We start from the raw sequence: 20255 nt of genomic DNA on the forward strand, positions 1-20255 counted from the left end.
ATCAAGTAGATCTTCAATAGCGAGCATTACTCAGCCATCTTTGAATAGTCTCATCAAGTAGGTGCAATAGTTAGAGAAAACGGACACACTCCAAGCTAATCCAATGTCGACCTTCTTTTGCTAGAACCTTGACTGATCTTAATCGGCAATGCAGCGAGCAGTTAAATCTAGAGACGTGCATTCGTGTAATGGAGTTGTTGGACCAACACCGTGCACTATTCGATCAGGTTGATACTCATAGACTTTCATTTGTCGCTTTTTGTTGGCATTTTTCTGACTAGGTCATGCACCGAACTCCTCATAGCTCAAACAAAAACTATCTGCCACTACTGGTATAAAATCACCTCAGCCTATACCTCTACTCAAGGCTGATGTAACAAGACTGACACCTCCTGATTCCACTCAACCACGATCACAACCATCCGAACCTATAGAACAGCATATCCAGCACCAACCACAGCCAAGTCAAATACCACAGCCAACACCATTCGCATCAATAGTCAAAAGCGGTCTAGTAACAAAGTCAGATATATTAGCTGTCGTACCTCCACCGGCCTTAGGTCTGCTATGGGACGCTGTAATGGATCCTGAGGCCAAATCAGAGTCTCTGAAAAAGAGTAGCGAAGACTCAGAATCTCTGAAAAAGAGTAGCGAAGACTCGGAATCTACTTCTACTGCTGACGGAGGTGCTAGTGAACGTGCCTTCTTATTGGCTAGTCGATTACCTTCCAGTACTGAAACTTCTGAAACCGGACGTCGTAAACGAACTATGAGTTGGGCAGACCTGTATGTGGTCGTTTTTGCACTGTTACCAATTTACTTGTTGTTGAGAATAGTAACAAAACACTCATGCTTCATTTCTTAGGGTGAGCGAAAACACCTTGTCACCACCACCGTTTGAGTTCAGAATCATGTCACCTCCTATTCCCAAACGGAATCAAGATCCTCTAGAATTAGAACGTAAACAACTCAAAGCTCAAGAATTACGCGAAACCTTCTTGAATGACAAGATTGAGAAACAACGTACCAAAGCTGTGCAGGTATTTCCCGATGTTTTTGTCATCTGTTCGACTCTCGAACTAAAGAGCCTCCAAATGTAGATTGAGCAGGCTGTACGTGAACGACAGCAGACTCAAATGGAGCAAAAGAGACAATTAAAAGAAATCATTGATGAAAAGCAAGTCAAGGCTGAAAAATTACGCAAGTCTCATTTAAAGAGTATCAAGGAAAAGGCCAAAGAGGAGGACAAGAAGAAGAACGAGATTGCATTTATATCAGAACTCAAGTGAGCATAGTGTGCGTTTGATCTATATTCGTCAACGTATCGATCTCAATGACCTTTTTTATGCGTTTTAGCAACGAAAGTAAAAAAGCAGAAGTGCAACAACGACATGGAACAGCCTCTGCTCGTCTTCAAGAACTAGAAGATGAACGTCTTAGACGTCTATCTGAATCAGCTGCATTACAAGAAGCAGCACTAGAACGACGACGTATTCAAGAAGCAGATCGGATAGCATGGATTCAACGAGAAGAAGAAAGACGCCGTGATCTAGAATTAAAAGCAGAGCAAGTCCGTCGTCAAGAAATGGAACGACGTAAAGGATCTACGCATGAAAGAATGCGTCGTGCTGAACTGAAACGTGATCAAAAAGAGGCTGAAAGTGCTGAGAAGAGACGAGAGTTGACTGAAAAGCTTGAAAAGGTGTCTAAACGACATGAAGAGTTTGTGGTTAATGTCAAGGAGCGAGCCGCAGCACAGAATCGACAAGCTGAAGAAGTTGTTAGTCGAGTTTCTGCCGTTAGGACTCCTGACAAGAGACATTTGATGTGTCTTCAATGTAATGTTGAGGTAGGACCTTTGATCTTGTGACCGAATTTACAGGGTTAAGAAAGGTTCATCTGCTTATTCTATTCAACATCTGTAGTTCAACGATGATGACACAAACGCTGATCATACTCACGGCTCTGCACCACCATCTCCATTCCGACGCCCTATGATATCAGAAGACCGATCACTCCTGTCCCCCACTCCGCCACCACGTCGTATACAAGAGAGAGACAAACCAACTAAACGACGACTGAAAAAGATTCGCCAACGTTTAAAAGACTTGACCAAAGGAATAGTATTGTTACCACCTGCTCTACCGCCTTCGTCACAGCGGAATCGTGGGTTGGTCCATGCACTAGATCAATCTGCCACTCGTCTTGAGAAATTCGTAGTGCTGTATAGTGGTGTTAGTAATGGAAGTAGTTCTGCTACTGGTGCAAATAGTAGTAAAGAGACAGAACGAGTGGCTATTGTTACGAATTGCATCAAGGCTTTGGAAGATGTCATAAGGCTTATTGATGTGACGAATCCGAATGATTTGTCGGTATTGTGTTCAAACGGTTGTTTGACGTGGATTTGTAGAGCTATTGGAACGCAGGATGCTCACGGTTGGTCTGTCTTGCCACCAACGTAAGTGGTTAGTTCTGGACATTGTTACTCGTTTTTGTTGTAAATTTTATCGTGACACAGGTTGATTATACCGGCTGTTCGTGTTCTCAACATTGCAATGTCAGTGGCACCGAGCAAAGATCGACTGGTATTAACTTCAGAAGGAGAAGATGTTGCTATAGAAGCTATTGACCTACTGTCTCGATTACTGCCAGTCTGTAATCCAACCTCAGATGTCTGCTTGTTGGCTAGTGCAGAGCTATTCGAGTTCATTGCCTCGTGTCTCAAGTGTGGCACTGATGGTGTCTTTGGGAGTGTAGCTGCTAAAGTTATTGATGAAATGATCAAGTAAGTCCAGCCGTCCCAAGTGTTTTTTTGGCTCATTGATCTAACATATTGTTTTCTAGTTTTATACTCGCATTGGACTTTGTAGACATGTTGTACAACATTCTGTTGGTAGTTCATGGACCTCTAGATGTCGATGCACCTCAATTTGTATTTGTAAAAAGGTGTATGGTGTTTATGGAAGCGCTGACGTGTTTCCAGCATACGGAGTAAGTTCATTGCATTGCATTGATGCTTATGAGGAAAGCCATGTTTTGCCTTGTCTGACTTGACTCGCTGTTTAGTCTATGGAAGCTGCCATTATATGCTGCCAAGCCAAATACAGGTGCCGCGCCGGCACTGGCATCTACATTTGCAAGTACTGATTTGGCTGGGATTATTACCATGTTGGATGCTCTTCTTTTGTAAGTATTGAATTTGTACCTATGACCCAAAAGAAAGAAGAAGCAGGCAGGCCTTCCATTGCATTCACTAACACGTGCTTGTACTCTCATTCTAGATACCATGGTGGATCAGCTAGAGCAGCAGCAGCCACCAATCTCCCACTAGATTTCCTAACAATGGGTATACACGCCCTCCAAACACTAAACCACATAGCCACCATATCACTCCCAACACTGCATGCATATCTAACTCCACACCCGCACCGAACCGAGTTCCTCCACCTAATCCAATTTTGGCTCAAGTATCGGGCCAACTGGTACCCGACATGTACCGACGACCACATAAAACAACTACATGATGAATTACTACACGAACTCATCTTGTTACTTGGAGCAGCCGCATTAGAGCCCGAGGGAGTAGGAAGATCGGTTTTAAGATTTGGACAACGTCCAGTAGTGTTGCAAATACTGGGAGAATTGCCATTCGAGTATTTTATAAGACCTGATTTGGCACAGGTCTTATTCCCTACGTTGATTGCGGCATGTTATCATGATGAAGGGAATCGGATGGTGCTGCAGGAGGAGATGTCGTTGGACTTTCTTGTCGAGTTTATCAAGAGTCAGCAGGTTGAATCTAGTAAGTTACCATCTCGCTGTATGATGCCAAGTCTATTCGAGCAGTTTCGCACTAAGTTTTTATCCTTTTGCTTTCCCTATAGAAGATAATGAACAAGAAGCAGTACCATCGACACCAACACTAGCATTCCGATCCATGTTTGGAAATCGGTTTAATCGTGAATGGTGGAAGACTGCGATGGTGGAAATGAAGGCACCTGGAATGTAAATAAGTTATTTAATGGAATGCCGAAAACATCGTATAGCAATACTAATGATGCCGAAATTGTGAAGGCAAGTTTGGTATAGAGTGGCAGTGATCGTTGTCGGATCTCGACGCGATTGTGGAGTAAAGCGGAAAGGCGACACGCTCTTATGGTGTACTTCACGCATATGAATCGGTACATTCATTCCAAAGCTTGATCCTGTTGTAGCAGTGGCTTTTAGATTGCCTACCAGGGTTTGAACGACAAACGACCATCCACCAACTCAAACACTCTCAACAAACCAGTTGAAATTCCAAGATGAGTTCAAGAGGAGACTTCATCATTGACGACGATGAAGATCCATTCGCAGGTACGCATGCAGACGAAGCAGTTTGTCTCTGTTAGCTGGTTATCTAAAGTCTCAAAATCGGAGGGTCAAAACGTTGTCAAGCACAACAAGGCAGCGTTCAACACTAAGAAGAACAAAAACTCTGCAGACCGGATATAAATAGCCTAGAAGAGCTTCCATTTTCATTCTTGACAAGCCCAACTAACATAAAAAGTTGAAAGGACTGCACACATTTCAACAGGGATAGTTGACAAGTCTAATCCAACACCTTATTCGTCACTTCCTAGACAACTACAAGCTCGCACCATCATCATCAACACTCCTCGGAACAAACACTCGAAGCTCACTGATTGCAACGCCATTCACACAAGCTCCATCTGCCGGACTCCAGTTTTATACACCTGCTCCACAGAGGAGTCCTGAATCACCTGTGCTGCCTACGAATGGTGCATTTCCGAATAGCTCGTATGTTGGTGTTGACTTGAGTTCGACAAAGACTGGTACGTCATTTGAGTTTATTGTTTTGCTCTTTTGTTTTGGCTGTTGTATGCGTTTGCAATAAACAACTCACTTATCGTCCCCGACTCAGACTCACTAGCCCAAAAAGAAGAAATCTTACGCCGAAAAGAGGCCGAGCTTGCAGTTCGTGAACGAACGCTTCAGCAGCAGCAAGAGTATTTGAGACGTGTAGGCACGTCTGCCAAACCACCAAACTGGCCACCCTTTTATCCGATTGTGCATCATGATATCCAGGAAGATGTGCCTGAACAGCATCGTAGAATTGTTACAAAAGTGTTTTATCTGTGGTTGGCGAGTGAAGGGTTGTTGATCTTGAATATGTTTGCGTGTTTGGTGAGGTTTTGTTGTGTTTGTTTTTTGGAGTTTTCAACCGGAAGATGCCAAAAATTCAGAAAATCACTACTATGAAAAAGCACTCTGTCCTCACAACCATTTCTGATGATTTTGAATAGGGAATATTAATTGCACACCCACCTGGACTTCCTGGAGCTGCTTCTGATTTTGGAGTATCATTTGTAGGTTTTGAACGAAAAAAACCAGCGGATTCCACCAGCATTGAAACAAGTTTTTGATCAACTTCCTTTTTTTTCTTTTTTTTCTTCAAAAGGTGTACATATTTACAATCACTGCTGGAAGCTTCTTCTTATGGTGGAGGCCCGCGTATCTGGCATTTAGCAAAAACTCGTCCTTTTTCTACTTTGTGTTTTTCATCTTTATTGGATGTCATATCCTCTTGTAAGTCAGATTTCTTCAAGGAGTGTTGAGCTTTGACTCGTCTAACTTTTCTTGCTCTATCAAACTCCTAGTTGCTACTATATGGCAGTTGGGATCCCTGGCTCTGGCGCTGCAGGTTTCATAAATATGTTGGGAGCCATAACAGGAGGTGCTGTGGGAACAGGAGTTGTATGCATAATCGTAATGGCATTGTGGATTCTCATTGGCACGTACTCGTTATGGACGATGCGTGAAGTATATGCTATATTCGGCGCAGGAGGACACTCGTTTGAGAGTGCGAAGAACGAAGCGATAGCTATCGGTGTCAGGTAAGAACAAAAAAGAAACCTGGAATTACCTCATATCACGACTCCGATAACTTATCACCCCTTCTTTTGTAGTAATCCAACGACTTCAAACTTGGCTCAAAGTGCAGCGACAAATTACTTTGCCTCGTCAGGTCCACCGAGTCATGTTTGAAGAAATCGTTTCGCATATTCTTCTTTGTTTTGCTTCATAATTTTGCTGTACAATCATATCCCTGAAAAATACACCACAGCCCTCATACAGTTCAGTAAAAAAACATGTGTTGGTGCAGCAGAGTTTGTGTAATGTGTTTAAATTATTGGTAATGGTATCATAGTACAAGATTCCATTGATATGGAGCAGCGTATGAAGTGTACATGATGGGGGATGAACGGTCTTAGCAGGGAAGAGGTAATTTTCGGATACGAATATATCCGACATGAATTGTTATTCCTTTATACAAATGGCTTCCGCTCATCCTTATTCTTCAAATTCTCGTAAAATAGCCTGATAGCAATAGCGTCCTTTAAATTTGGTTCCACCTGCTTCCTCTTTTCCAGCAGCAGATTCTGCGCTCCTTCTAAATCTAGCTGGTACCTGGTTACAAGATAGCACATTACGACACCTAAAGTAGAGCTAGTCAAACAAATCCCAAACTACCGATGAATTGGTCAGACTTACTCGCCGACCTGCCCTTCCCAGCCTTACAATGAACCAACGCAGTCTCCCCTTTATCAGCCACCGCATTCAGTATCTCGGCACCTCGAACCAAATGCTCGTAGGGCGGGACATTGAAATCTGGACATGGTAGTCGGTAGTGTGTTAGACCGCATAGTTTGGCACGTCGTTCGACACCTTCGGTCTCTTGGCACATGTTGATTATGTGTGATACGTTGAGGGGGGCGTTGGTGAGCTCTGTTAGGTCTGTGTCTTGTGGGAGCGCGCCGAGGATTACGTGGGTGTCGACGCTATGTGTGCAATGGAAGGTTAGATTTCGTGTGTGATTTGGTACGTCTTTTGTCAACACATTGATACGTAAATGAGTATAAAGTGACGATAACTGTTAAGCAGCTTGTTTGCATCAACTTTGGATCAAAATTGTCTCCAGCGATTGCGGAAAAAAGCAAGGCCAAAATTTTGCAAATGTGTTGACACTTTCACACCCAGCCAAACACACCACGACCACATATAACCCTGATACTCACCGATCAAACCAGTTGAATGACCCTAACGCGAATTGAGCACGATTCCAGTAGTAAGATACTCCAAATGCAGCTTGTTGGAGTAATGTGGTTTCAATGTTTGGCGGTGGTGGTGCAGTTTGTATGATTTCGATATCAGAATCACTCATCATAGTGTATAGGCAGGATTGTTAGACGTTCGTAGTGCCCGTGTACGCTTCAAAGTCAAACAGTTGATGTTGAGAGTTGACACAACAAGGTTTGGTTTGATCTATTGATCTAAAGAGGAAGTTGACGCGCCAGATAGCGTTTGATATAGCTTCAGCTTGAATATAGTTCGTCCCCAAGTCCTTGTCACGACTTCCTCGCTTGCTCACCTGAAATTTTCAAAAACAAGATCCTGATAATAATCTTGGTCAATTTTATATATAGCCATGCTGAAAGAGTTCCGCGAGTGGATCCGGCTCAAAAACTATCAATATGAACTCACTTTTGGTCTATACATGTTGGAGGGCTGGGAAAAGACTACATTCAGTAAGTGCTTGAGGATTACATAGCTAGTCTGTATTTGCAGCATCTGTCATTGAACACTAATTGTACACACTGCTTTATCCTCAGATACCGTGGTATTCCTACTCTTAAGCCTGGTAATCTACTCTGCCTATTCGCAGCTGCCTCATTACACCTCGGTGCTCGTCAAGAAGACTGTCTATTACATGAGTGGGGATACGCTATAAAATCAGATACATACATTCGTATTCTTGGCATGAAGGAGGAAGAGTAACTGTTGTCTCAATGTAAATGCTGGTCCCGAAACACGCACACTGGTTGGAGAATTCTATTGTATTTGGGGATGGAAGGATGACGCTTTGCCGCATTAATTATCATGAGCTCTACTATAATATATTTATGATGGTCAAATCTAATCTAGATGTTGAGCGATGTCGGGCTTCCAAAATGTTAAGTTCTCTGAACGCTTCGGGACCCCTGATTTTCAGAACAGTCTTGAACAGGAAGGCTTCAATGCAACACAGCATCAAATGACACAAAGTAATGCATCCATTTCAGGTTTGTTCTATTCATGCAAAAAAACAACTTGATCTTTATGAATGAATATCTTGACTGCAAACATCAATACTCACCACCCAACTATTATGGTTTCATGGCATGAGCAACCCGTTCAAGAATCGTAGCAACACGGTCAATGCGACGCTGGACTTCTTGCATATCATTGGATGCAATGGCTTCACGAATAGCTGGGTACACTTCAACTGCATAGCCAGCCCATAATCCTAGTAGGTGAATTTTCAAGATTATAGAGTTGCCAATTGGTAGGTGAAAACAACAACAGCTTAGAAGGTTATAAGCCGAGCATCTGCTTTTTTGGCACTCACCAGCACAATACAACACATGCTTAAACCAATCCCGTCCCGGAATCCCCTTCTCATCCAAAAACGCACGCTCACTAAACGCCAACAAGTCATTAATACTCTTTCTCGTTTCAAGACTTGTAATTGTCGTGTCTTGAGATGCTTTGTGGGCTTCTTTGGCTAGCATTCGAGCTGATACATCCATATGTCCTATAGCACAGTATATGGCATCTAGTTTGACCTCATTGAAGCGGAAGAGAGTGGATATAGAGTTCCAGAGAGATTGATGGGGTGCTTTGAGCAGCAAGTCGGCAATGTCTGCTGTGTATCCCAAGAGGGCGTACGGATAGGTAGTTGGATCGAATGGGAGGATTGGAGATGTTGCGATGCGGAGTGTGAGGAGTCCCATGATTTCTATTGAAGAAGTTTTAGGCACTTTTTGTTTGTGTGGATGTTTGTTTGACGACGAAAAAAACCGTCGTCCAAACCTATACTATGCAATGTCGCGACAGCACGTCACATACCAGCAGCGGCAACATGGTATTCCCATGTAGGATCGCCATACTTGGACATCCATGTAAAAGAATCATAATTTGAATGATACACTCCATATGATCCTTGGTTTGAAAAAGTTTGTGTCATCAAAGGAGTTAGTTCATGGACCAAACCATTCAAACTAGTTCTGCAACAACGTTTGAAGGTATTTGGATCAAATCAAAATCCCTCTGCGAACCTGTAAATCCAAGATCAATAGACGCAACACCTGCATGTTGCAGGAACGCAACGTAATCAGATCCAGATCCTAAGCCGCGCACACTGGGCACTGCGCCTACAGGACTGAATTCTGGTTCTCGAGCTACCCACTAAGGCAAAAAGGAACTAAGAGTCAACTAAAGACACACCGTTTCTTCTCAGAGCAAACTTTTACATCATCATAGACAGGCTTGCCAGTTTGTGGATTGATAACGTCCCTTGAAACATCTCGAAGTAAATTGGCTAGTAATGGGGATGCTGACGCGTGAAAATACGGTCCTGACCTATGGTGTTTATTTGTAAACTATGTCAGATAGGCATGAGGAGAAAAACGGTGGTAACAAGAATGAAGAACTTGCAATATCAAGAAAACTCACACCCCAGAATCCATATTGATGTATGCAACCACCTCCTTGGATACAAACTTGACATATTGTTCCACGTATTCGGTACTTCCAATAAGTCCGTACTCCTCTGCATCCCAACTTGCCAAAACAATGGTTCGAGCTGGTTTCCACCCTGATTTGACCATTGCACCAAGACTCCGAACCATTTCCAAGTGAGCGGATGACCCACTAGTGACAAGGTGAACCAGGTCAGAAATCAGAATATGATGCCATTATGAGGACAGAGGGATTTTTTGTGCTGTTGAAAGACTAAATAGCTAAATACAGTTTGCCTTTCCACTTGCCTGCTGGGGTCAACAGCACCAAACACCCAAGCGTCGCGATGATTCCCAACCACAACAGAACGCTCGGGTTCTTCACCACCAAGGACACTCCCAATAACATTCCAAACAGGTCTTATCTTATAATCCATCTCAACATTCAAATGAACCTCCAATTCACTCGGTCCGGTATAATACTCAAAGTCCAATCCACCTTGCCAGCTTGATTTTATATGGGCAGCCTTCTTGCCATGTCCAACAAGTGCTCGCAAGAAGGGTTCTGCATCACCATACGATATAGGCAATGACGGAATTTTCGGAATATTGGCCTTCTCCATTGGAATTCGTTTGGAGTCCTTTAGAGCAGGTACACCGGGAGTAAGTGGATCTCCATCATACAACACCCCATATTGCACTGATCCTCGTTGTATACCAGATTTCGGACGCCATGGGCCATCAGGATACACAGCACCACGTACAAACCCATCATCTTTAGGATCAGAGTATATCAAGACACCTTTAGCACCTGCGAATTCGGCTGCTCGTACTTTGATACCACGGAATTGGCCACCGTATCGTACAATCACGATTTTACCTTTGACGCTAATCCCAGCTTTCTTCAAAGCTGCAAAATCGTCAATGCCACCATAATTCACGTATACCAGCTTGCCGCGTACTTTTCCTGATGCGCCGTAGCCGTGGAAACTGGGTACTGCTGTGTTGTTTTGCGATGTTGGGTCGCCGTCGACTGGATCTTCAATGAGGGAGGCGTTGAAGATCATGTCTGTCTTGTTGTGAAGACTGAGACTTCTAGGTCCAGGATAGCTATGTGTAACGCGTCAACAGCTTTGAAGCTTCAAAGAAGAATCATGGTATGACAATGCATCCACTTTCCAAAGAACCTACTTGATTAATGGCCAATATTCTTCAATATGAGCGTCTTCAATACCAGCCTCTTTCCATTGCTCGACTGTCCACAGTGCTTGCTCATAGTCTTCAGGAGTTCCAGCAGTATGAGCTTTTGATGTATAATATCTATGTGAAAGAGAAGGGATCAAGCTTTAATTGAAAATCCAAAATATATCTTTAATGCTACTGTATTCGCAAACGACATTCCATTCAACTTCAAATGTAATGTTACGGGTGGTTGATGTCGAGTGAAAGCATAACATACGCAAAAGGGAAGCACATTCTAGTCATCAAATAAAGCATTTGCTTTGCTTACTTGAGAGATTCACGAATTCTGGTAGCATCCAGTCCCTTCTTGTAGTCTTCTTCGACATCAGCAGAAATTTGGCCTTTCTTGTTTTCGAGTATACCAATCGGTTGTTGGAATGCCCATGCCGGACTGCAATAAATCCAGCATAATATCACGGAGAAGGTCGCCTTTAGCTTCATCTTTGAAACAAGGACACGAGTTGAATCAATATTGCGATAGAGTTGGAGTAGGGCGATGCGAGAACTATGATATATAAGTACGTCGCGTCACGAAACATTAGACATTTTGGTACAAGATGATATTATATGGTTGTCTAATATTACTACTTATCACAATTTGACGAGATTCAACTGCAAAACTTTTGCAAAACAGTTGCAAGCTGATGGATTGTTATCAATCCATGAACCAAGAGGGAGGAAGAACAACGTCATATGCAATAAATCACTCAATACCACGTGAATCTATGCGCTATGTGTCAGCCCGGACTGGAATAGCTATACAATTGGCATCCTCCGTCACATGATTCCAAACAAGGAATCTGAAGGAAGGAGGCGAGAGAGAACCTGTGACACCTCCAGTCGCCGCTACAAGGTGCATCTACTATATGCATTGAACTACCACGCTGTATTGACCTTGACTCGAGCTACATCCTCACTCTTCCCAATTTCTAGACGGTTGCCGCTTTTATGAATTCCCAACACAATTATCAAGAGATCTGGAGATCTAAGAGAAGATCCAAAGCTATCTACCACTAGATCTACCATCGAGGTATGTCGCATCGTCTTTTGAAGTGCTTTCATGGTTGTATTCGTCATTTTCCGTTTCGACATCAAACACCAATTTCTAAAAACACATTTTGCTTACTGTAATCCCATTCCCTCTCAACACAGACACTGGCTACAAGAGATCAGCGCTTTCAGGAACATGTTCCATACATTACTGCAAGCAAGCCAAGTGCTGGGGCGGGCCACTTATAGATCTTTACGATCTGGATCGCATGTCCAATGCGGACAGCAATAGCCTCCAACAGTATTGTCTGTGCAAAGTCTCTCGTTGATGGCTCGCCATCCGTGGGGCTGCTCTCTTCCGGCCAAACTGCATTCTCTCCAAGCTACGAAGGTAAGCTTGGTTTCATGTCTACATGATGTTTCTGTCAATTGGCAAAGACTGTTATGCCCTGGTAAACTTGTTCAATTATTCGTCTAACACCATCACCCCCGTTCAACGTTCTAGGCATCAAGCAACAAGATTCTTTGTGTTTTATTCTACTTAATAGCAATCATGCGCAGATCATCTCGTTTTGAGAAATGGCACTCAAAAGTGTGCATAAGTTCTCTCCAATGCAGAGTTGCAAACCTGTCTGCCTGTGGATGCTCTCCACCATGATTTAAAGAGTAGACTAATCGGCTTTGTTTGGTTAAGTGGGAAACCCGGCTTATGAAGTAAGTGTCGCATACGGTGTGACCATGCACCTGTTGTTTTCGTCCTTGTTGACATTGTCCGATCACAAACGTTTTCAAACTTTAATAGACAACCTCTGATGTGGTGAATGAATGTGATCCAGAGCAATATGTGATTTGATCCAGAGCGACAAAGACTGATCGAGTAGAGTTCAAGAAGATCACAATATAATTGGTACAGAATGAATATTGCATCGCAAGATCACCAATGCAAAAACTGACATTTAGTGATGAAGCTTGTTGTCAGTGAGCTCTATGAAACATAATCGTAACTTCTCGATACGAAGAAGCCGCAATGATTCAGAACATCGAACGAACCCATTGACTTGCATCAGCTTTCGATGCCTCGACGTGATTTTCAATATTTCAAAATGTATTTTGCTAGCCAGGACGCGTCAGAGAGCCAAATTACGAAATTCCTGTAAATTCCTCCAAGACTGCAGTTCATACCTTAATATTTGAATATTACTGAATCTATTTTCTTAACACGTCAGATTTGGGTCTCGACACTGACATTCCAAATTCCCATATCATACCGACAGCGAACACGTAGGCGGTGATCTAGAGATAAGTGTTCGCGTGTATATGCCAACAGAGTAAGCAGATCATGGCAGAGGAAGGTCCATCGACTCAAAAGGGCCCAAGAAAGGCGAGAAACCTTTTAAAGAACTTTTATGGTCTTGCTGCATCGGAACAGGCCAAAAAGAGACCTGATCCACTAGATATAGGCAAGTTACTGTATTTGATCATATTTTTTGTCAGTTCTCCTCGTCCTTTTACTGATTTGGCCTCTCGTCACTTCAGATTCAACGGCATTCCATCCTGAAGTGTTTCTAAACAAGGCATTACACGAACAGAATCTCGTCGAATTGATTCAAAGAGATAATGACATGGTTTCTGGTATCATATGCATTCATATTTGTTATACATGCAAGGAACACGTTGGTATTCGACCATATATTAGATCTCATCTTCTTTTTGTTGGTTTGATAGAAATAAAGGACCTAGATGGACAAATGAAGACATTGGTCTGTGAAAACTACAACAAGTTTATTAGTGCTACTGACTCTATTCGCAAGGTATGACGCAATCAACGAGACCACGGTTTGACTCGTCGACACTTTTGCTCAATACAACTCTTTTGACAATAGATGAAGACAAATGTCGAAAACATGGAGTCTGAAATGGACCGTCTATCTAAAAGCATGGATCAGATTACTCAAGCTTCAACCAAGATCAACGATTCTCTCGCTGATCGAAGAAGCAAGATACATCAATTGAGTGGTGTTCATACCTTGCTAAAAAAGGTTTCCTAGCTTTGCGACACATCCTTTCTTGTTCTCATGACTCATCTTTCATTCTCTCATTGAACCTAGTTGAACTTTGTATTCGAACTGCCGACACGTCTGAAACAGTGTCTCAACAAGCAACAATATGCACAAGCTGTCCAGTATCATTCTCAAACAGCGCACTTGTTGGTACATTATCGCCATATCGCTGTCTTTAAGAAGATTGAAGATGAATGTAAAGTTGTTATGGATGAAGTTGGCAAGAAGATTCGAGACAAGATGCATCGAGACTCGGTATGCCCAAGCTTTGCCTGTGCTTTTTGGCCGCCCGCTCACCTTTTTGTGCCTTCCCCGATAGTCTACTACAGGTGACATTGTTGAGAGTTTTGGTTTGCTCATTGGCTTGGCAACACAACAGCCGCAAGATCTTGCGAAGGAGTATTTGCAAATGTTAGTATTCATATCCAGCATATTCAACACGGCATTATTTACACGGCATTATTTGCTGACTCTCTCAAATTCAAATATATAGCTTCCAAAAACAATTCACCAAATCAAAGAATACTGCATTAAAGCACTTGTCAACTATGCAGCTAAACCCACAACAAACAACGAAAACGGAAGGAGAATCTCCTACCAAGTCGTCATCTTCATCAGCAGCTATAGATTTAGCTGTTGCCAAAGTATCACATCTAGATTCGACACTCTTGGCCGAGTTTGCTCTACTCGTAAAATCATTCGAAGACTACTTTTTGCTTCCTCGTCTCGATTCTGCTCCTCTAGAGCGAGAAGAATCGCCGTCACGACCAGTGTTTTTCGCTAAGCTGTCTTCGGAAACCCGTGATTCTATACGGAAGGAATTCACGGATATGGTAGAAAAGGCTACTAGTGACTATTTTGCTATAGTTGAAGGGTTCCTTCCAAGTTTGGTGAGGCAAAAGAAGTGGAGAAAATATTGGAATGATCACTAACGAATCACAAAAGGACTCCGCTGCTCCTACTGCTGCTTTGGCAGTATTTGATAAGCTTCACAGTGACGTGTCTAATACAGAAGCTCTGAAACGAACAGCACATATGGATGAACGCGTCCAACTTTTGACCATGGGATGGCTAGGCAAAGTCATTGGCGATGTCTTTGCTCGAGTCAAACAAGGCTTCTTTGGTATGCGCATCGTAGCATAATTGGATTGCTGCTGGCCGACAGCAGATAGTGTTTCAATGTCTAAACTCTTTTCTATCTCGCTTAGACAAACTCAAGGACATCAAACCATTTGAGAATAGCCTGGATACGCTGGTACAAGATGCTGAAATATGGGTTGAAAAGACATTGATTGATGAATGTCTGCCCGTGCTTGAAAGTTTTATCACCCCAGAGAGTGGATTTGTCAAAACCTCTCAACAAGGTTTTAATGATTTCATGCAGCAAGTTCGGAAGAGCTTGGCTGAACTTTGGTTTGGGATGCAAGCACATATGATGGTACGTTGGCAAGACATTGCGTTCACATGGCAAAATTGTTGTCCTTTTTTGCCTGCTTGCTGATACTCGACAACTCTCACAGGAATTAACAAGCACAAAGACCCACTTTGCAAAAGTCCCATCGTCACCGAGCAATCCTCCCGTATTATCACTAATACTAGCTCGAGTCTCAAAGGACTTTGCTGCATCAACAGTTGATTCAGTGTACCAATCATATGCTGAACGATTATTCCAACCAAATAATAATGAAGAAAGGCCGTCACCCACTCGTAAAGGTGCATCGTCAAGAGATAAACGATTAGCGGTCGTAACTGGTGGCCGAGCAGTAGTCGTAGGTCAAGACGAGGCGGTTGAAGAAATGAATTCAAAAGCTCGTGAGATTTGTAATATGTGGAAGGAAACTTCTCAGGTAAAAGACGTCGACCCAAAAAGTGAGAGAGAACACGTAAGATTGACACTGAACGTCCTTTATAGAAACTATTGTCATTATACGTTGAAGTCGCTGGCATGGGTCATGGTATGGCTGTTCGCCGACACTTTGCCGTTCACATTTGGTTGGATGCTTCTGAGCCTTCTCGACCGTCCAGTATTTGGGATCGTATCTTGTCTGATTTGCAGTCTTCTAATCGAGATGTCTTGCAGTTGTATGATGACGAGGGTGTGCTGGAACGCAAGGAGGGTGGTCAGTTTAGTAAGTGTTTGGAAGTGCAGTATACAGCGTTTGTGGCAGAGATTTGTTCGCCTCTTGATGGTGCTGCTTCCTATTGCCAAAATGGCCAAGAAAAAGCGTCTCTTACTTTCGAGTAAACGAGGGTGCCCTCATTTTAACCTCGTCTCTATGTCATAGGTAACTCTGGTCGAAGAACATCGGCTAGACCTGGCCATTCTCGAAACGCATCGATGGCTACAGGGAATAGCAATTATCCATACATGCATCCAGCTGCATCAAATTCATCTTTCAATAAATCCAGTGGCATGCATCGTTCACAAAGCACTCTACCATCACCAACACACCAAAACACGTTTGATCAGCTCATGTCGGGTATCGACAAGCTGTTTTCAGAACGAGTAGAGTACTTTGGATTGGTGGATGGTTCTCATAGTGGGATTTTGATGGGGATTGTCAAGGTTTTGGTCAAGGTATGTGTTGTGTCTAAGTGGACTGATATTCCGAGGCTGATTTTCTCCTTTTTTCGCGGCCTTATAGAGCTTTATTGAAGAGGTGAGAATGGTGACGCTCAACAAGGCTGGATTTCGTCAAACTCAGTTGGATACCGAGTATCTTCGTATGAATTTGTGGCAGTATGCCCAAGATGACAGGTATGGGCAAGTTACCTAAGCCTTTTTTTGCTTTGTGTCGCTCACCTCCTACTATTCAATAAGGTTGCTCTTCACTCTATTGGACGAAGTCATGGCTTCAGCATATAGGAGATGTACAGAACCAACTGCTTTTGAACGAGAAGCTTTAGAGCCTTTATTAAGTGTTCACAAGTAATAAAATTATTTGGTACTTGGAACATATGTGTATATGAGTTTCTTTTGTGTGTCTCATCTACGATGATGAAAAGTGTTAGCATATGCAGCTGTTTCTACGGTTACTAGGTTCAGAGTAGTGCCTCTCCGTTCACACCTTTCAATATGTTTACTAGATTTGCTTTGAGGCAAAACGAAATGGTGCGTCTATTTCAGCCTGTTGCTGGCTTCCCAAACGTGATTTGAAACTATAAACATTATCAGACACTGATCCGTTGACACGACCACATATTCTACATTGCCATCCGTCAACGTCCGCTAATTTTGGTACTTGAAGTAAACACCGTGTGGGTCTATACCCAGCATGCTTCCGCATTCTATCTCGATGCTCAATATAATCTTAAATGAGAATGTGCTGACCGAGTGTGTAAGACTACCAGCCATTCAAGTCTTCTTGAGACAGTGGCAGTTGGTATTTTCAATAAGGCACCTTGTCCACGGACTGCTGAAAACATGTGGTTAAAAGTACAGATTTTTCTAAAAAGGAGTTCGGAAAGGGCCCCAAGAGAGACAGAGACATCACTAATACTAATTAGTAACTTCAAGTCAATCAATCACCAACTCAACAATCTTTCAACAACGTCACCCTCCGCAACAGCCCGACCAACATCTGGGGATGCATTTCAATAGCGCAACTCAATTCCGATCCCCATTACATCCCAGTTTTGGCGTGGTAGTTCTCTCTCCAATCCGCTTTTCGTTCTACAGGCCAGAGTATGTCGTGGAGCATACAAGCCCCGCTACTTTTACCAGACTTGAGGTCGGAGGATTAGAGCATATGTGTCAACCTAAGAAATGAAGACAGGAAGTGCGGGCATGCACCTTTTTTTAGATGGATGCCCCGCTCATTGTTCAACTACCAGATATCGATTCAATGGCACTCCCACCACCATCTCCCATTTTACTCCATCTAGTCACAGACCCAGCCCTAGGTAGAGAAGAGCGAGAATGCTTGTGACCTTCGTCAATCACTGAAACATAGACTTCTTTCTGCCAGACCTTCACACAGAATAAGTTGATTGATCTTGAGTATGCTCCTCGCATACAGCAAGAAATAGAGCTGGTGCCGAAATGTAGTCTCAACTTCGAAAAAAATAATTCGAAAAGGTAGGGTTTGATCCTAACTCTCTCTGCTCATGGGGTCCTTATCCAGGTCTTAACCGCCGAAATACGCTGGGCCACCCCCTTGGGAAGTGTGATGAGATGTCGAGCCTTATAAGGTTGACCTTTTCCATACCCAATAAAATCGGCGAAACATTGTAGCTTCCATTAAATGTAACAGAAGAGAAGCACTAGACCATCCCGTTAAGCGTTCAATATATGTTCATTGGAGTATATGTATGCATACAAATTCTTCTGCGAGTGAGGTGAATCTATGATGATGAATGTTTGTTGAATCTAAATAGTGCTTCAGCATTGGCAGTAGTTTCTGCTGCTACTCCTTCCGGAGTAGTTCCTCTCCATTCGGCCAGTCGTTCTACAACCCAGACAATATCGTGTGGCTCACAAGTTCCTGAATTTTTGCCAGGTTTGTTACGAGGTAAAAGGAATGGAGCGTCTGTTTCGACCTAATAACTCAATACATTGGATCGATGAGGTGGCAGTTTTTTGTGTCTGTGCTGATTCAAATCATTACCAGATATCGATCCGATGGCACAGCTTTAACCACATCTTCCATATTATCTCCTCTACCAGGTCTTGAATCACATATCCAGCCCTGTATAGAGATGGGGGAGCATGTGAACTGTGAGCTTCATCGTAAATCTGTAGAGTGAATTTTTTTCGCACTCACAGTAAACCCAATATGTAGGCCAAGACCAACATACTCATGCATCCTATCCACGTGCTCATCCGTATAACAATGCACCACACCACGAGCAGGCCGCGGAGCATGCTCCTTCAACATATTCTCAAAACGTGTATGTGCGGACCGAGTATGCAAGAATAAAGGTAGATCGAAATCCTGAGCCAGTTCCAGTTGATATTTAAATAAGGTGTCTTGATCACCGACTGTTGAGAACATGCGGTCATAGTCTAGACCACATTCTCCTATTGCGACTACGATATCTCGGTTTTCCTGTTAAGAGAGATATTGCAGTGAGTTTTGATGAGGTTCATCAAGAAAAAATGCAACTTCCGAGACTTCTTGACCGACTACAAGTCAATCAATCCATTTACCTCAACAATCCTCCTCAGCTCTGTAACATACTCTCCCTCCTCAACAGCTCTTCCAGCATCATGAGGATGCACACCAACAGTACAACTCAAATCAGGAACGCCTTTAGTACCCTTCCATTGTCTGACCAGTGCTGCTGCTTCTCTAGACCCCTTCACAGATGTACCAGTCAGTATTATATGTGATACACCAACAGCTGCTGCACGATACAGTGTGTCTGGTATCATGGATTTAAGAGACTTGTGTGTCAAATTAGCGCCAATGTCGACAACACTGCCATAACTCGGCGGTTCAGGTGCTGGCTCCTTCTTTCTCGGTTGTTTCTTTGGAGTGTTGTTATTCGGTTGTTTAGAAGGTGGTTTAGACGCAGATGGTTGAGACGTAGATACAGATGTAGATTGGGTTTCCGATGATGTGGCAGTGACATTAGTAGATGCTACAGAGCTCCAAGACCTTCCAGTACTCGCCATACCAGACGAACTTGATGGAGTACTGACGCTATTAAAAATTCCATTCTTTACAGCGGCAGCATCTTTACCAACCCCTCTCGGTTTAAACGTAACATCAACGACATGCCCATCCCGAATCACCTTCTTCACTATACTCGCAATATTCCTAGCATCATCAATACCACTATGATGTCGTCCAACTAGCGGCAAATTCAGTTTCGATAGCATATTATCCATCCCCATAGCTTTACCACCATAAGCCCGTTCATATATGTGTTTGATATTACACCATTGTGAGAATTCAGCTGGTACGGATTTTATACCACATAGTGATAGTTGGAGAGGAAGCATGGATTTCAAGTCCCAGTCTCCACATGTAATTACCAATGGATTATAAGAAGTAGTAGTGGTAGACAAATCCGTCAGGAATTGCAGCACGTTTTCCCACACTTGTTCGAATGGTTGTGCTGAGTCTACAGTTTTTTGGAGGATACCAGTCAGGTTTGTGCAGAATGGAGTCAGAGTTGGGTTTCTTGTTGGTTTGATATAGCTATCAAGGAAGGCAAAAACATTCAGAGCAATACGATATGGACGATCCAACGCATGGATCAAATCTGACCTCAACGGAAACAGATATTATCACATCCGGAACATACCTATGAAATTCTTGTACAGTTTCTAGAGTGTCTGTTGACAGGACGACAAGAGGAAATTCAATGATTTCTGAGGGACTGAAAGCTTTGCTTTCATCACATGTGGCTTCAAAGTCAAGCACAATACAATGAGAGTATCTAGAATCCATTGTAA

The 20255-nt window shown here is 43.0% G+C and overlaps 6 protein-coding genes across 6 annotated transcripts; 3 read left to right on the plus strand and 3 right to left on the minus strand.

Moving 5' to 3' along the window:
- Nucleotides 1–4304: 4304 nt before the first annotated feature.
- On the plus strand, nt 4305–6048 carry SmJEL517_g03379 (uncharacterized protein; the record flags this gene model as incomplete). Its single annotated transcript, XM_031169307.1, has 7 exons — nt 4305–4356; nt 4623–4835; nt 4925–5187; nt 5307–5369; nt 5462–5589; nt 5661–5897; nt 5970–6048. The coding sequence occupies 7 exons, from the start codon at nt 4305–4307 to the stop codon at nt 6046–6048; spliced, it is 1035 nt and encodes a 344-aa protein (XP_031024752.1).
- Nucleotides 6049–6329: 281 nt separating this feature from the next.
- SmJEL517_g03380 (uncharacterized protein) lies at nt 6330–7225 on the minus strand (the record flags this gene model as incomplete). The annotated part of the gene is made up of 3 exons (XM_031169308.1): nt 6330–6499; nt 6556–6842; nt 7080–7225. 3 exons carry the CDS (start codon nt 7223–7225, stop codon nt 6330–6332), a joined length of 603 nt encoding a protein of 200 aa, XP_031024800.1.
- Nucleotides 7226–7489: 264 nt separating this feature from the next.
- On the plus strand, nt 7490–7839 carry SmJEL517_g03381 (uncharacterized protein; the record flags this gene model as incomplete). Its single annotated transcript, XM_031169309.1, has 2 exons — nt 7490–7593; nt 7674–7839. The coding sequence occupies 2 exons, from the start codon at nt 7490–7492 to the stop codon at nt 7837–7839; spliced, it is 270 nt and encodes an 89-aa protein (XP_031024799.1).
- Nucleotides 7840–8207: 368 nt separating this feature from the next.
- On the minus strand, nt 8208–11243 carry SmJEL517_g03382 (uncharacterized protein; the record flags this gene model as incomplete). Its single annotated transcript, XM_031169310.1, has 9 exons — nt 8208–8347; nt 8450–8839; nt 8950–9042; nt 9159–9288; nt 9354–9462; nt 9556–9753; nt 9894–10670; nt 10752–10880; nt 11071–11243. The coding sequence occupies 9 exons, from the start codon at nt 11241–11243 to the stop codon at nt 8208–8210; spliced, it is 2139 nt and encodes a 712-aa protein (XP_031024802.1).
- Nucleotides 11244–13131: 1888 nt separating this feature from the next.
- SmJEL517_g03383 (uncharacterized protein) lies at nt 13132–16785 on the plus strand (the record flags this gene model as incomplete). Its single annotated transcript, XM_031169311.1, has 14 exons — nt 13132–13285; nt 13329–13424; nt 13518–13603; nt 13676–13831; nt 13901–14107; nt 14172–14263; nt 14346–14742; nt 14798–14975; nt 15061–15290; nt 15373–15699; nt 15765–15981; nt 16138–16430; nt 16498–16610; nt 16674–16785. 14 exons carry the CDS (start codon nt 13132–13134, stop codon nt 16783–16785), a joined length of 2658 nt encoding a protein of 885 aa, XP_031024801.1.
- A 1411-nt stretch (nt 16786–18196) lies between these two features.
- Nucleotides 18197–20250, minus strand: SmJEL517_g03384 (uncharacterized protein; the record flags this gene model as incomplete). Its single annotated transcript, XM_031169312.1, has 5 exons — nt 18197–18391; nt 18460–18540; nt 18616–18900; nt 19002–19998; nt 20105–20250. The coding sequence occupies 5 exons, from the start codon at nt 20248–20250 to the stop codon at nt 18197–18199; spliced, it is 1704 nt and encodes a 567-aa protein (XP_031024796.1).
- Nucleotides 20251–20255: the final 5 nt, after the last annotated feature.

Source organism: Synchytrium microbalum, assembly GCF_006535985.1.
Source record: "Synchytrium microbalum strain JEL517 chromosome Unknown SmJEL517_scf0017, whole genome shotgun sequence".
NCBI lineage: Eukaryota > Fungi > Chytridiomycota > Chytridiomycetes > Synchytriales > Synchytriaceae > Synchytrium > Synchytrium microbalum.